Raw genomic sequence first — 16,848 nt, 5'->3', positions numbered from 1 at the left:
GAAGGGAACCGACTTAGACCAATTAATAGCGAAGACAGAGTACTTCCCAAAAATAGCCAGTACTTCAAAAAAACAGCTCAGGGACCACCTCGGGTTGGTGAGGTATAGAAATGAAATGAAATGAAAAATTACATTTGTAGAGCGCACAGACTACCCGTAGGCCTCGCAGCGCTTTTGACTGAATCCAAGGCGGCCAGCTAGGATGATTAACAGGCATTACTGAACAGGTGGGTCTTTAGACGCCTCCTGAATGCCATCCGGTTATTGTTTTCTCTGAGGATAAGCGGAAGAGAATTCCATATTCTCGCAGCATTGTGTGAGAATGAGCGGCCGCCCCAGCGAGCCTTGTGTATCTTGGTTGTGGTGGCTAGTTGCAATGAACTTGAGCGCAGAGCTCTGAGAGGAAGGTAGGGGGTAGCTAAAGGGTGCATTATGGCAGGACCAGTTCTGCGGATTGCTTTCTGAACAAGACACATAGCCTTAAATTGCACCCTTGCTGCCACAGGGAGCCAATGTAACCTTTTTCAGGCATTTTTGGACGACTGCCAGCGAGGAATTTGAAAAAGCAGCCGGGCCGCACAGTTTTGGGTGACCTGGAGTTTATTGATCACTGCCACCGGGGCTCCCAGATCGAGCATTACCATAATCCAGGCGTGAGAGTATCAGGGCCTGGATCATGACTCTCCTCGCCTGGAATGGGAGCAGGGGGAGTACCTTCCAGAGCATTCTCATCAGCCCGAAACAGATAGATGCAGTTTTGGTGGCCTGAAAAGTAAAATCCAGCGATTTATCGAGCCAAACTCCCAGGCTTTTTATCTCAGATTTAGGGAGGGGCCCAAACAAGTGGGCCAGAAGGAGGTCAGACTGGTAGGTGGAGGGTTGCCCAGTAACATGACCTCCGTCTTCTCTCCATTCAATCTGAGGCATGAAGATTTCATCCATTTGGCCACTGCTTCTAAGCATGAGCTCAGTGTGCTAGACGACCCCTCAGAGTGGTCTAATGAGACCACCAACTGAGTGTCGTCTGCGTAGGTGACAATACGGACGCCAAATGGATGAACTATCTCCGCTAGGGGCCTCATGTAGATGTTAAAAAGTATTGGGCTCAGGGCAGAGCCCTGAGGAACCCCACACTTGAGTGGCTGTTTGCTGGATACAGCCTCGCCCTCAAACACCTGGAAGAAGCGTTCGTCCAGGAAGGAGGCAAGCCATGCCAGAGCCGCTCCCGACACTCCCATGCCCTTCAAGCGATGTAATAGGGTAGCATGGTTAACCGTGTCGAACGGCGCTGAGGTCTAATAATATGATGGCCGCTTTCCCTCCCTGGTCCAGCACCGTTCTTGTTTCTTCGGTAACTGCTAGCAAAGCGGTCTCTGTCCCATGTTGGGGACGGAATCCCGTCTGAGAGACGCTTAGCAGACTATTGGACTCCAGGTAGTCTACTAGGATGTTGTTAATATGTTTTTTCAGCAGTTTACTTGTCCAGTGTAACAGGGAGATGGGGCGGAAGTTGGCTAGATTGTTTTGGTCTAGCGAGGGCTTTTTTAAAAGAGCCCTGACCATTGCACACTTCCAATCAGTCGGAACTATGCTCGTGGCAATTGAGGGGTTAAGGACGTCGAGAAGAACTGGTTGAATGACATCCATGGCCAGAGTGAGAAACTGGGGGGGTGCTGGGTCACTAGAAGAACCTGATGTAACTTTTGAAATTATTTCCTTTATGGAGGTGGAGTCCAAGGGGGTGAAACTTTCCAGCATACAGGGAGCTGGGGTGATTGGGCAAGCTGTAGTGGCAACCTCCAATTCAATTCCATCGGTGGAAAAAGAAGAGTAGACGGTCTGAATCTTCTTGAAGAAGAAGGTTGCTAAATTATTACAGCGAGCCAATGCCCCATCTGATGACATTCGCTCGGGAGGAAGGGAGATCAAAGATTTAGCTATTTTAAAGATTTCTCTGGGAGCATTGGCTGCCATATTAATCTTTAAATCATAAAACTGGGTTTGGGCAGATTTAATTTCCTTTTTATATAGCATAATTGCGGCTCTGTAATCAGATTTCCTAATCTGAGAGTGATCTTGTCTCCATTCTCTTTCAAGTTTGCGACAAGATAGTTTCAATTCTCTTAATCTAGGAGTGTACCAAGGGGCTACTTTTTGCCTCTTTATAGAGTGCAAAGGTACTTTCGGGAGGACTAAATTAAGGGAGTTGATAATCCAGTTATTAAAAATAGTGTTGGCTAAATTAGGATTTGTGACCTCTGGAGGTTTAGATTCAACAAGTGCTGATTCCTATTTGGAGAGGGTAAGTGTAGCCCACTTCCTACCCCAATGTTTTTGGGGTTTTGTAAGGGGAGGGAGTTGGTAGTAGTCCATGGAAATGGTATCACATAATGATCGGTCCAGGGCAATGGAACAGGCGATTCAGTATTTAAATTGTCGAGGGTACTATAAATATGATCTAATAGATGACCTTTAGTGTGAGTAGGAAGAAATCCCTTTTGAGCCAGGCCAATAGCTTGAAGATTCAATCGAAGACTGTTAGCTGCTGTGTCGAGCGGGTCATCTAAGTGGAGATTTAAATCGCCCAGCACAGTAAAATTAGCCGATGTAATCACTAAGTTGGCAGCTAGATCAGTCATATTCGAAACAAACTGGCCGATGGTTCCAGGCGGTCAATAGACCAGGAGGCCTGAAAAGGTGTTAATAGGGGATAGTTCTAAGGTGAACATTAAGCTCTCGCAAGCTGACGTGGTAGAAGGGGTGGTGCGACACTTATATTGTTCTTTATAAATAATGGCTAACCCTCCTCCTCTACCTGTATTGCAATCGGATCTCTTCATTGTATAGCCCTGTGGGGTAGCCCAAATTGTTGTAGGATCAGCTTCCAACTGGAGCCAAGTTTCCGTTAAGAAGAGGGCATCAGGCTTAAGATCTTCTATTAACATGGCCAGCTCTATATGGTGTTTGGGCATTGATCTGCAATTAAGAAGAAGCAGCTTCCAGCTGCGATGGGTAGCGTGGTTCCCTGTAATTTTAAGGGATGCTTTTCAGTCGCAGTGTTTACAACGGCTCTTGCTACCTATAGAGCGTACTGAGTGCAGACCGTGGGGGTTAGTAGCTAATCTTAGGGCATGTAAACATTGGGAATCATAAGTAATCGGATTGCCCACCATAATTCGAGAGATCGTGCGATCTGGGAGCGGTTGGACGCGGACTGGCGCAGACTGGCTTCTCTTAGGCGCCTCTTCGGCGCGTCTACGGCGCTCCCGCTGCGCGTAACCGCTGCGCAATAAAGACAGGGGATTAAATAGATTGGGCTGAGGGAAGACTAGAGCGTCACCCTACTAAGATGGCCGCCCGCAATGGCACCACCAGGAAGTCAAGGCGCTCTGTTCTCCCTCCACAACAAACAGCATGAATTGCTGCGGTGGACCGGGGAGTCAGCGCACAATATGCTCAAAAATACAAACAGTTTTTAAAAAGCAACAAGGTTAAAATCCCTAGCAGCAATGAGAGTTCTCACCCAGCGCTAGCGTAATGATGTTTAGAATCAGTTATGATCGTGGGCGCTAGGCTCTTAAGTAGTCAGGGCTGAGGGAGGACTAGAGCGTCACCCTACTAAGATGGCCACCCGCAATGGCACCACCAGGAAGTGAAGGCGCTCTGTTCTCCCTCCACAACAAACAGCATGAATTGCTGTGGTGGACCGGGGAGTCAGCGCACAATATGCTAAAAAATACAAACAGTTTTTAAAAAGCAACGAGGTTAAAATCCCTAGCAGCAATGAGAGTTCTCACCCAGCGCTAGCGCAATGATGTTTAGAATCAGTTAAGCAGGATATCAGGATATCATCAGCATAGAGTGAGATTTTATCCTCCCACTCGAGAGTCCATCGCATCCCGCTTATTGAACGGTCCTGCCGGACCCATGCTGCCAATGGCTCCAAGGCCAGAGCCAATAGTAGTGGGGACAGGAGGCATCCCTGTCTGGTCCCTCTGCTCAGGAGAAATCGGGGGACTTGCGGTTATTTACCACTACCCGGGCGAGTGGGGCAGAGTACAAAAGGCGCACCCAGTCAATAAATTCCGGGCCGAAGCCTAGTTTCTCCAGCACCGCAAAAAGGTAGGGTCATTCGACTCTGTCAAATGCCATAGTAGCATCCAATGACACCAGCACCGCTGGTTCCTGAATCGTTGGGGCCCGACCCAGGACCCCGTGAAGTCTGCGCAAGTTGAGGGCAGTATTCCGGTGTGGCATAAAGCCCGACTGGTCCGGGTGCACCAAAGTGGTGATGACCTTGGTTAACCTCGCAGCCAGCAACTTCGCCAGGACCTTAGGTTCCACATTTAAATGCGAGATAGGCCTATACGACGAGCAGCTCACCCTGGGTATACCCTCCTTGTGGATGACCACTATGTTGGCAATGCGCTGGTCATACGGAAATTGCCCCCTATCTTTACTCTCAGTAAACATAGAGCGAAGGAATGGAGAGATTTTATTAGAACTCAGTTTATAGAGTTCTACAGGAATGCCATTCAGTCCCGAGGCCTTGCCGGAGTTTACTCCTCTGATGGCCTGCGCTACCTCATCGTTAGTGAGCGAGGAATCCAGATATGTATGGTCGTCATCGGAGAGTGTGGGCAGTTGGATGTCCCTAATCATCCCCTTATTATCCTCCTCCGTGTACACCCCCTCCGAACGATACACCTCACTATAGTAGTCTGCAAACCTATCGGCAATGGCCTGCGGGTCAGTGATCACTTCAGCGTCCTCCCCCTGTAATTCAGGCACTAACCACAACGCCCACTCTCTCCTTTCCAGCCATGCAATCAACTTTCCCGCTTTATCTCCGTGCTCATACACCCTACTCTGGGTCTCGCCGCACTGCACCCTGGCTCCCTCCTTCGCAAGACTACCAAACTTATCCTGCTGTAATTTAAGACGGTGGAGACCTTCTGGGGTTACTGTCTGGGATATTTCCCTTTCCAGTGTTATCACTGCCTCCTCCGCTTCTCCAACTTGGCCTGTCGTTCCCTCTTTTTCTTTACGATCAGGGATAGGACCTCTCCCCGGATAACCGTTTTGAACGCCTCCCACAAGGTTTGCGCCGAGTTCACCGTGCCCTGGTTGTCCTGGAAGTACCTGACCATGGCTCTGACTATATGGCTACATAGCCTTTTAAATTCCCACTGGCCTGGTTGTTTCTCTTTGTGTGGCTGTTCCCCAAGCAGTCTTCTGTAGAACGGTGCTCTGCTCAGTGAAGTGCGAGCTTACTTGCCCGATGGAGGTGTTCTTTGGTGCTGGAGTTCACAACCTGTGAGCAAATTCTTTCAAAAGGGTTTGTACTATGTGAAGCATTGTGTGGGTGGAGCTCTCCTTTTTTGGACTTGCGTCTGGCTGCAAGCTTGGGCTGGTACGTTTACTTTCATCCCACCGTATTGTGATTCTGAATCATGATAACTGTTTGAGGGCTCCTTGTTTTGAGTGGAAAATTGGGTAGTTTCCCAGACCCTTTGAGCTGCTGTCACTTCCAGTCTCTACACCGGTCACTGGGGTGTTTGGTGCTACCGATGTAATCACTGTCTTTTTTTGCATAGTATAAATCAGCAGTTTTTCTTTTGTTGTCTAGAGAGCTGTATCTGAACGCTCATGATCGCTTCTTTTGACTCTTTCGTGGTTGCTTATAGATGGCACATCCTCTGTATTCTTGGCGGGCTGATATTGTTTTCTTTTGAATTCCGTTGCCCTCCATTGCTGACAGGCCCCTGTGTTCTGGAGCTTGTTCGTTCTGTGGGGCCTATTGTGCCTCCAGATACCGGTAATATATTGTCCCCCATTATATCAGGTTTGTCCAGATCGGGCATTTTCCTGCTTTGTGCGCGTTACTCAACCAAACATCAATACAACAGTTTATTAGGGTCGATGGTAGTTCTGGCTACGTGGTTAGCTTTTCAACTATGGCGACACTTGCATTGCTTCTTGATGCATCCACGCCCTTTTGTTTGTTTACCAAAAGGTCTACCTTGGAGTTAAGTGTGTCCAGCTTCTTGTCAATCATTAGCACACTCTATGCCAACATGTTCATTAGCTCCACCTGAATTTCCAACTTGTGAGATTGCTGAGTGAGCACCTTGACCGCGGCCAGTAAAGAGGAGTTTATGGTATTTATAATGAGATCGGGACCATTGCTGTTGGTGGAGGTAAAGCTCGGGTGTGGTTCCCTAAATGCATGGCCCTTGTTGCCCACTGTCCCCCAAGTCCGCCTTTGTGCGGGAGGTGTTAAGCTCCATGTCCGTTGAGGAGGGTGCACTGGGTTGCTGCCATAGTGCCTTCCTAGTTTTGTCCATGGAGGTGGAGCAGTTCTGCTTAGACCTGGCATTTATTGGATTTATTTGTTGAGGTCATTGAGTTGATGATTATTTGGCGGATGTATTAGTGCCTCTTGTTACTTCATGCCTTTTTTGTGTTGTGGTTGGGTTGGCTACGTTCGAAACTGTGAGCACATTTGGACAATGCTCCTGAACGATCTGTGCCGGCTCGTATATATTGTGTCTTTTCCACTTGTGTTGCTTACGCTCATTTACGGTGAAATCTCTGTGACCTCTGTCGCTCCTGCAGCCGTGCTTTGATTGTAAAAGTTATGAGAGTTCTTTAGGAAGTTGCTGTTTTCCACCGCGGTTTCTGCCAACCTCACTATCTCCTCAATTGTAGATTATTTGCGACTAGGGCAAGTTGTACTGTCTGGGGTGTAAGGAGGAACCTTGATCTGTCCATTCTGCTTCCTCCCTTCCAGGCATTGATCCTGATTCGCCTGTGGTTTGCCTCAATGGTCCTGTTTTCCCCCGTGGGTTGCCCCGGTGATTCCCCCATCCCGGCCTTCATCCTTGTGAAATACTTATGTATGGGGTTATTTGTTGTAACCGGGCAACATGCTTGGACCGATGTGCCCCTAATGGGATCCTGGTCTGCTGTCCCTTCCTCAAACTGATTAAGACTTTTCACAGGGATGTTGTGGGACTCGGACTTGGGTTGACCAGGCATATCACTGGTCCCCTTTTGTTGCCTCTCTTCCTTTGATTTGCTATCTGAATCTGCAGGGCCTTTTTTTTCTCTCACCCCTTCTTGAGCTGACGAGGAGTCTGCGAGTCTCAAAACCTCTTTGAAAGTTTAAAGTTGGGGTAGAAGGCAGATGTCTGTCTTATCTTGCGTGACCAGGTTGGAGGCCTTGTTTGTGCCATCAAGGGCGCTAATGGGCATTCTATTATGCGAGTTGACATGAGCACCTCACAATCAAGAGGATACCATTGGTTGCTTCTTTGGTCTGTCTGCTATGTCTTACTTTTATCTTTCTTTTGTCTTACTTGCTTTGCTTAGCTTCACTTTATTGTTGCCTTCCCTTGTCTTGTGATGGATTTTAATGTGCACTTGACTGTGACCTCGGAGTAAATGGTGTAATGTGGAGACAATGCTGGCTCACTGAAAGCGCAAACATGCACTATGGCGTTTATTAATCGCTCCCAGGCTCAGAAAGGCTCCAATATGCTTCCCATATGGGCGGACGCCTTCCTTTAACTACTTGAGCTGCTTGGACTGCTGCTTTAGCAAACCTTTTTGCAACCTGTCTGAAGGTTTTAGAGCTGGTTAGTTGGTTTGATCGCCTTAGTTGCTGGTTAGCTCCTTGTTACACAGCAAAGTCTATGAGCTATGGACTAAGGCGTCTTAAAGGTCTTGAGGCTGTTGAACTGTTAGGGCCCTGTAATCGTGGTCCGTTTGTGCCCCTAGGCCCACACACAAACACGAGTCTCTGAGGGGTTGTTTAGTGGTTAGTCTCTTTATTTTGTATACTTGTCTCACACCGGGACTGTCCAGTACTCTTGACACCCCTTATAGGAGTAGGGAGGGTTTCCAACAACTAAAGTAGACCGTTCTTTCCTCAGGTCTCTTGCTCCTTTGGTCCTCGTCCCTGTCGGGTGTGGTCCTTAGTCGGGATGCAGAAAACCCAAGACGAAAAGAAACAAACAAAATATTGCACAGGCAATTGCTTCAGGCTTAAACTAGGGTTAGGGGATTGTGCCCTAACCGTGAAGTGCCTAGGTGAGGGAAGCAATGGTGCTCAAGACGCCGTGGTCCTTAACCCCGCACACCAACCCTTTAATGAAAAGGAACCTGCAGTGGGCACTTGCCTGATTCCACGACCCTCCTGGGCTGTGGTGATGGGAGATAGACTCCTCGTCCCTCCTGGGAGTGCTGATCTCTGTTGCTGTGCTCTGTGAGCGTGCCTTGCCTCTAGAGTCCTTCTTCTCCTCTCGTGGGTCGTCCACGACCTCCAGTGGCTCTCCTCCTGGCTCCTCACAAGCTCTGGTCCTCGCCTCCTCCCGTGTGCCATTCATGGCTTCCAGCTGCTTTCCTCCTGGTTCCTCGCCTGCTCCGGTCCTGGTCTTTCCCTCTCTTCCACCCCTCTTGCGCTGTTCCTCCACTCCTCAATACGCCAACGACCATTCGCGCCCCCCGTCCTCCCTCCTCCTGCTTGAGGTGTGACGTTCCGCTCACAGCTGGACTGGGACCCCCACTTCCGGGTGGGTTGATGGCTGCCGCCATGTTGGGTTTGTCGCGATCCTCGCAGTGCTCAGGGTTGGGCTCCTCACATTGCCTCCCCTCCGAGAATGGATGGGTAGGCCATTCAGAGACTGGTCACTGGGACAGGAAATCCATGTTAGTCTGTAGTTTCCCTAGAACATGCAGGGCACTGAAGGAACAAGCATTTGCAATGCAATAGGTCTCGCATTAGGAAAGTTTGAGCTATTGGTATTGTAAATGGCTAAGTTTTTATTTATGTTTTTTTTTTAAATAGCTAAATTAATAGCTTTGTCATTACATTTACAATGCTAATAGTTATAACTTTCGCAAATGTGATACCTATAGCAGGACGAGACAAGGATGCCCACTGTCAACACTACTCTTTATATTGGCCCTGGAACCACTCGAGATTGCAATACGCTGCTCAGACAAAATACAAGGCATTGACATTCCAGCCCGCAACCTCAAGATAATACTTTATTCAAATGACATACTTCTTACAATAGTCTCATCATGGAACTCCATGCATCCGCCTTCTCTGGGGCCTCTGGTTACAAAATTAACGCGAGAGCTGCAGTCCGTCGAAAGCTCGCGCCGCCGGCCTGCGACCAGGAAGTCAGGCAGGCCGGCCGGGACAACCGGAAACAGGAAGTAGGAGGGCGGGAGCCTACCCCGCCTCCCACGGAAGAGCCGCGATTGTTTAGAGCACCGGAGCAGGCAGGAGCCTACCCTGCGCCCCGGTGCCGAAGAAGGGAGGAAGAGTCCTGCTGCTGGTGAGAGCCGCTGCACCAAGGAAGCCGGTGAGTGGGGCTTCGCCTTGTTAGGTTGGGCTGCGAGGGCGGGGGACATGTGTGTGTGCGCGCGCGCGGCGGCGGGCTGTGTATGTGTGTGAGCGTGCGTGTGTTTGTGTCTTAGAGTCTCTGTGTATGCGTGTGTGTGTGTGTGACTGTGGGGGGGGGGGGTTGCCTGTCTGGGTGCCTGCGTGTCTGTGTAAGTGCGTGTGCGCGCGTGTGTGTGTGTCTGTGTGCAGCTGACGTGCTGGGAGTATGAGAGGGAAGAGCACGGCGCGGCGCAGGACGGAACGTGCGCGTTCGCGCACACAAATCCAGGGAAAAAGCTCGTAACACCCTCTTGTCCTCCTTCCCTCCTGACAGGCAACACTAGGTCTCCAGCTGTTACCAGCTCGACCTAAAAAGGCTGTAATGCAAGAAACCAATGAAGAACTTTAGGGTTTGAGTCCTTGTGTAGGGAAAGCCAGGTAAGAGGGGCGTGATCAGTCAGTAAGAGAGAATGCAGGCTCAAGAGGTAATATTGGAGGGCTTCCACAGCCCACTTGATGGCCAGACGCTCTTTCTCGATTATGGCGTACCTGGTTTCCCTAGAAAAGAGTTTCCTACTGAGGAACAGAATGGGCCGTAGGTCCCCCTTGTTGTCTGGTTGGGAAAGGATGGCACTGACACCCCTTCCTGAGGCATCTGTTTAGAGAACAAAGGTACTTTTGAAATCGGGACAGGTAAAGACAGGGGCGGTGCATAGGGACTCCTTTAACTGCTGAAATCTCTGCGTCTGAATGGCTGACCAGTGGATGTGCTTTCCTGTATATGGGTGAGGGGCTAGGCATGTCGGAAAAGTGGGGAATGAACCTCCTATAGTAGCCTACTAGGCCTAGGAAGGATAGGACCTTTTTTTGGGTGGTGGGACGGGGAATCTTCGAGATGGCCTCTAGCTTATTCAGCTGTTGTCTGATATTCCCAGCCTGAATGTCCTAGCCCAGATACTCGATGTGATCTGTCCCAAATGTTGTTTTCTTTGGATTGACAGTGAGGCCTGCCTGTTGCAGGGTGTTTTAAGACCTCGCCTAGATGGCTGAGATGTGAGTTCCAGTCTGGACTGTGCTCCCACTCGCGAGAAAAAGGTGATCATGGCCTGTGCTACTGCTGGGGTGGTTGTAGTGGTCAAAAGGATCGCCTCCGGATAGCGGGTGGCGTAATCCACAAGGACGAGTATGTGCTGGTGCCCACAGGCAGAGGGAATCAGGGGTCCTATTAAGTCCATACCCACCCTTTGGAGGGGGATATCTATGATCGGGAGGAGATGGAGTGGAGCACGTGGGAGAACAGGTGTATTAACCAACTTGCACAGAGGACAGGAGGCACAATACCGGGTTACTTCCTATTAGACGACTGCTTTCGACCTTCCACCTAAAATCTGTAATGTTTTCTTGGCAGCCAGGCTTCTCTCTACCAAGACAGTTATACCTGCTGTTAAGACAAATTTGTGGCATGGTGTACAGAAACAACCTTTGATCCCTTTTCTGTCCACTTTTCTCAGGTTCTCCTGTTCGTTCTTTCCCTTGACCAGCATGGCTCCACTCTCAGCATTGTGAAGGGATACCTTTCTGCAGTCAACTTTTCTTCAGTTGCAAGACCTTTTCCACTCCACTATTGTACATAGATTTTTGAAAGGTTTGCAACATATGTTTCCTCCCACTCCTTTCTTTATGCCCCAGTGGGACCTCAATCTTGTCCTCACTTTCCTTCTGTGCGCTCCCTTTGAGCCTTTTCACAATTATCCACTCAGGCTCCTTACCATCAAGACTGCCTATTCATGGCAATAACCTCTGCCCAGAGGGTGAGTGAGCTTCAGGCCTTGTCATCCAAGCCTCCTTATCTTAACATCTACCCAAACTTATGCTTCGTATGAGAGCTTCCTTTCTTCTGAGAGTGGTCACTCCATTTCACGTAGGCCAAACCATCACTCTGCCTACTTTTTACGCTCTGCCTCATTCCTTCAAGGAATAGAAGCAACTTCACCATCTGAACTCAAGAAGAGCATTGTCGTTCTACCTTAACTGCACAAACTTCACACAGGATTCTATAGCAGACAGCTCAGTGTGTCACCTTCCAATCAAATGAATGAAGATTTACTTTTCTGGGTGCTAATTGAACACAGACATATCTTTCATAAGAGAGATTCTGTTTCTGGTATGAGATATTAGCTGGTCTACCTGGATTGTATTCGGACGTTGGAGAAGGCCCTGCTAGGCGTCATGGTGTTCTGGATTTTTCTTATTCTTCATGCCATGCACCCAGGTATACCTCCATGACCAGTGGCATTGAATGACAAGGAATTAGGAGAACACATAAGCAACTGATGAAGAAATCTTTTCAGCAATGGGTCAGTAGAGCTATTGTGATGAATGGAGTTCTATTCCAGGAGCTACTGACTATCTGTGATGCATATACACATTTTTACAGACTCACACATTTGTCATAATGTGCTCCAATAACCATGTTAGACTGAAAACATGCCATGCATCACTGCCTCTATTGATGTAGCGACTCCATTATGGTGCCATTCATGTGGGTGACATCTGTTCATTTTTTACCCCGGAATCCTTTTTTCAAGTGGGTCTGCAAAAGAAGTGGTTATGTTGTAATGAGGTGCAGATTGAATAGATCCTTCAGCAGTTTGGGGAAGTGGAAATAGATGGGGTGTTGCAGGTCTGCACTGGAATCCTGTTCAACACTGTTGGGGTATAACAGAAGGAAACATGGCGCCTCATTAACTTTCCTTAATTACCAGTCCTCCTGCCGCCTGTGCCAGAAAGACATGTCCTTTAGCTGTACCCAGCATGCTACGATCACAGCCAAAGGCCCGCAAAACTCAAAGTGGACAGGTTTTGGCCATTTCAGCAGGCTCTTCACAAAGAGCATGGCCTTCCAGCATGTTCTGCACTTACTGATCTACCCCCATTATCCTCCGGGTTTGACTTTTGATCATGTCTTTGAAGCATTCTTCCTACCCATTACTTACAGGGCATGGCCTTCAGGCATGCCTAAAAGCTACGGTATAGGCTTGTACTTGATCCGTGCCATACACCCAGTCCCCTAAGCGCAGTGTGCCCTCTTCACATGGCATGTTTAGCCATGAGCTGTTTACATTACCCATTGGGTAAAGAATGTCTTCTGCTTTACACTCATTACTCCCACCCCCAATGCCCACCTGGTAGAGTCCAGAGAAGCATGTTCTGGGATCTCGCTCAAAGGTTGACGGTACCATAACCTAGACCAAGGATTGCATGTAAGTTGCTTTTCGTTCTTCTACAGGCTATTGATGCGAGACAAGTTAGGGGATTCCAAAATGTTTTTATTTTATAACTGAATATAAAGTACATTTTTGTTCTAGATTTAAAAGAATAATAATGCTTTATTTCGTGTAGACTCCCAGCACATGGGAAGAAGGAGTGGAGAAGAAAAGTTCCCATCAGCGGTCTGCATCTTGGGGAAGTGCTGACCAACTCAAAGAAGTAAGCTATGTAGCCTACAATAGATTCATTGTAATATCTTTCATGCAGTTGTTTGGTTTTGACTTTTATCAAATTCAAATAATGTACAATTTGGGACCATATGTTGCAACATCAAAAGTGTAACTTAATAAAATATAGCTTCAGTCCTCACAGTGTGTATATATATATATATATATATATATATATATATATATATATATATATATATATATATATATATATAATATAATATTTGTGTGTGTGTGTAAATGGCAAGCTCATCGGCTTGTGCACGTGTGGAGAGCTTGTCCCCAAGATATCACTCCATCAAATGAAATACCACTTCACTCCGTGAACTGTAGCAGTCAAACAGCCTTTAATTATAAAAAAACATTCACATTGATGCGTTTCCACCATCTTAATCTTTATCACTGTTTTTTTGTATTTGCTTGCTGCTGTGAGGAGAATGAGAATGACTGAACATGACCAGCTTGTTTGTTGTGATTACTAGCCCCAAAGAAATGGAATGGTCTGCAGATATATTATTCTGACCAATCAAGCTAAGAATTGCCAAGTGCCAGGGTGCCTGGACCTTTAGCTTTTAGCTGGGTACAGAGCTACAGTTACATTTGCAAGGTTAATAGGCTGCTCAGGCATGCAGAAGAGTCTCCACTTGATTAACTGCATGATAGCGTTGCCAATTACACAATTGGAGCACATCAATGAAGGCCTGGAGTAGCAAGTGGATGGAATAGACAAGACAGATGAATGTTTTTCCGAATTGAAAGATGATGCAAACACACAATTATTTAAAAATTAGAAATGTTCTAGATACCATAAGGAGTAAAATGATGAATTGGAGGCTAGAGCACATAGCAACAGTATGTGCATCGTTGGGATCCCAGAGTCCTTCAAAATGTTGAGATATTTGTAGAGGATCTACTAATGGCGGTCTTCCAGAAACCTCACTTCTCTACCATTTTATAGTAAAGTGCCCATTATTCACTGGGGCTAAAGCTGGTCCCTGGAGGTCCACTCTGGGCCATAAGAGCTTGCCTCTTAAATTAAGGGGACTTGGTTACTATCCTGAGACTGGCAAGAGACAAGTGACAATATACATATATCCGGATCTCTCACAGCCCTCCAGGAGGTGGGAGGTGCATTCATCCTGATTAAAAAGAAATTGCACCTGATTAAACTGGAATACGCCATGCAGTATCTTATGTGACTCAAGCACAAAGGAGAGGCACAACTCTTCAACAACCTGCAGTCAGCTGCTCTTTTTCCTCAAGAGCCTATCAAGTCGCATAAAGTTTCCATGGAAAGGTGACCTGTTGACATCCATGATTGGTGAGGTTGAATGTGATGTAGGAAATGTTAGTGCAAAGTAGGGGTCATAGACTACTGTTCAAACCCTGCAATGTTGAATTGTTCTGGGACTCACTTGCCACATCCGTTAGTTGCCTGGAGGCGACTGCTGCTTCCCAGGCTGAGGGGGTGGACACTTGCTGCCCAAGGACTCTGTTGTAGCCACAGCTGGACCTCACCGCCGCCGCAAAGCACTCCATCAGCGGCCGCGGAGCGGGAGGACCAGAGTCCCCATAATCCTCTGCGTGATCGCCACGCCCACCGACACGCGATCTTTGGCGCCCGGAGGCGCATTTAACAGCGGCGCTTCCTCGGCAGAGCGGAGACTCACTTGCCACATCCGTTAGTTGCCTGGAGGCGACTGCTGCTTCCCAGGCTGAGGGGGTGGACACTTGCTGCCCAAGGACTCTGTTGTAGCCACAGCTGGACCTCACCGCCGCCGCAAAGCACTCCATCAGCGGCCGCGGAGCGGGAGGACCACAGTCCCCATAATCCTTGGCGTGATCGCCACGCCCACCGACACGCGATCTTTGGCGCCCGGAGGCGCATTTAACAGCGGCGCTTCCTCCGCGTCGCGGGACGCGCGCGGGTGCAGCCGGGCTAAGCCCGGGCAAAGGGCGGGCCCTCTGTGGCCCTCAGAGGACCGACAAGGACGGGACGGGGCAGCCCCCTTGACTCGGGGACAAGAGGAGGTACACGTGCTAGAGCTACATATTGACACGCTTTGGACAGTGTACTTTCTCCTGAAAGCCATCAGCACCATTTATATACTACTGTACTGAACTATGTCACCCAAGGGGACAAATAAGAAATCTCCTTTCTTACGCGACTCAGGTCAGGGGGTCCTAAATTATACCGTGACCAGTAGTACACTGCCCACTTCCAGTGAAGATACGAATGAGCTGCGCCAAACGTTAGTAACTGGACTATCTCCCCATGTGATATTTGATAGTTCGCAGATTTTGCCTTTTTGGGAGGAATTTAATGCCTTATGCGGAACTAATTACGCCCCAGTGGCATCCCCATTTCCCGCTAAAAGCATTAGTACTATCACTCCAACTAGCAAACCCGGTGACTTAATTCCACCATCCCTAACAAACAATACACAAGGTATCGCTTCTTCTCAGGGCCCAAATATTAAAAGGAAGCATGATGGGATAAATGAGAGTGGGAACCATTCTAAAACATCTAAACTATGCGTCGGCCCTGCATCGCCAGTCTCTAACCCCATCTTAACTACGGTGGAGACCAGAAAATACGATGACCAAGTACCTTCTCCCTATTTCCCTTTACTGTCTCAGTTAGAGTTACTGTTAAACTCTATCGTACTACCACTGGTAGAAAAAGTCAATGCCCTGGGTGATAGATTAACAGGAATTGAGAAAATCATTTTAGGTAATTCTTCATCACTCACTAATGACTCTTCTAATGGGGGAAGAGCCCCGCCGGCTACTACTATAACAAAAGAGACAATCGCTAAAGCCAACCTTCCATTCACTTCGAAGAAGGTAACCTTGAATGGTTCTGATCTACTTACTGCCCCCAATGCTCCTTTAACCATCAACATAAGTAGACATCCCAAAACTTCCTCACATACTCCTAATAAAAATGTTACAACTGACCCTAAAGTCGCCCCTAAACTCGGGTTCACTAAGTATACTGCTGCTAGAGTGGCTCCAAAAAGAGTAGCATCCATACACTTACCCCCTGAAGCCGCCCCATTTGTTCTCGTCCTTTCAGGAATACCGGCACCCTCCCACGGGAAACCCGAAAGTCGCCAGGAGCTTTTAAATAAGGTCACATTTTGGCTATCTAAAAATAGATCTCTTGCACCTAATTACGACGGCGGAATCCTCTGTGTTAGAAGGGTGGGCTGGCTAGGGTCTTTAACCAAAAACATCAGTGGGGACCTGATCCTTGTGAAATTTAGAAATAGGAACATTGTCCCCTATCTACGATCTAAACCGCCCCAAATAGGAGATGGCCCAATATCTGTATGGGATCTACATGATTTTTATCCAAAGCACCCCACATATCCTGTCAACAAGGTTCAAGGTGGACTATACCCATCTGTTGGGAAGGGGTCCCCATGTTATGTATAATGACTACGAAAATGTTTTCTAAAAAGTGTTTTAAAATGATGGAATTCATGATGACCTATTAACTATTCGATTGAATCACTCTAATTGATTTAATACTTTTTTTAAAAATGTTTTGTATGTTTGTATAGATATACTTTTTTTGTATGAACTGCGTTTATGATTTTAATACGTGGAAATCGAATAAAGCTTTGAAAATTGAAATTGGAATTGTTCTGCTAAATTTTCTTGACTAGTGCATTGCTCCAGTGGATTTTTGTCAATTAGGCTGGCTCCAGTTAATGAATTATTAATAATTAACCCATCTGTTGTAGGTCAGGTGGATATACAGATTACCGTAGGTTGTTGGTCCTGTACTCTTCCATTGGGTATTGAGCTGACTTCTTGGATAGATTACATACCTGGGCCTAGGTGCTTGAGGTATATTGTGTAGTCCCACCCTTTATGTTTATCAAACATTAGGATTTGTGGAGCAGGTCTTGGGGATTTGTAGACTGCGTTATGATGATAATACCC

The 16,848-nt window shown here is 47.6% G+C and overlaps 1 protein-coding gene across 4 annotated transcripts in view; it reads left to right on the top strand.

The window, feature by feature from the left end:
- GLCCI1 (glucocorticoid induced 1) overlaps window positions 1–16,848 on the top strand; it is a 467,188-nt gene that overhangs the window by 169,067 nt on the left and 281,273 nt on the right. For 3 of the 4 annotated variants that reach the window (XM_078663694.1, XM_078663693.1, XM_078663696.1), the window contains exon 3: window positions 12,800–12,886. The exons of the other annotated variant lie outside the window; for it this stretch is intronic. In XM_078663694.1, the coding sequence (XP_078519820.1) occupies window positions 12,800–12,886 (87 nt within the window). The remainder of the gene's footprint in view (window positions 1–12,799; window positions 12,887–16,848) is intronic. 4 annotated transcript variants of the gene reach the window in all.

Source organism: Lissotriton helveticus, chromosome 10, assembly GCF_964261635.1.
Source record: "Lissotriton helveticus chromosome 10, aLisHel1.1, whole genome shotgun sequence".
Taxonomy (NCBI): domain Eukaryota; kingdom Metazoa; phylum Chordata; class Amphibia; order Caudata; family Salamandridae; genus Lissotriton; species Lissotriton helveticus.
The sequence above is the reverse complement of the archived record's forward strand: the minus strand, read 5'-3'. Positions and strand labels throughout refer to the sequence as shown.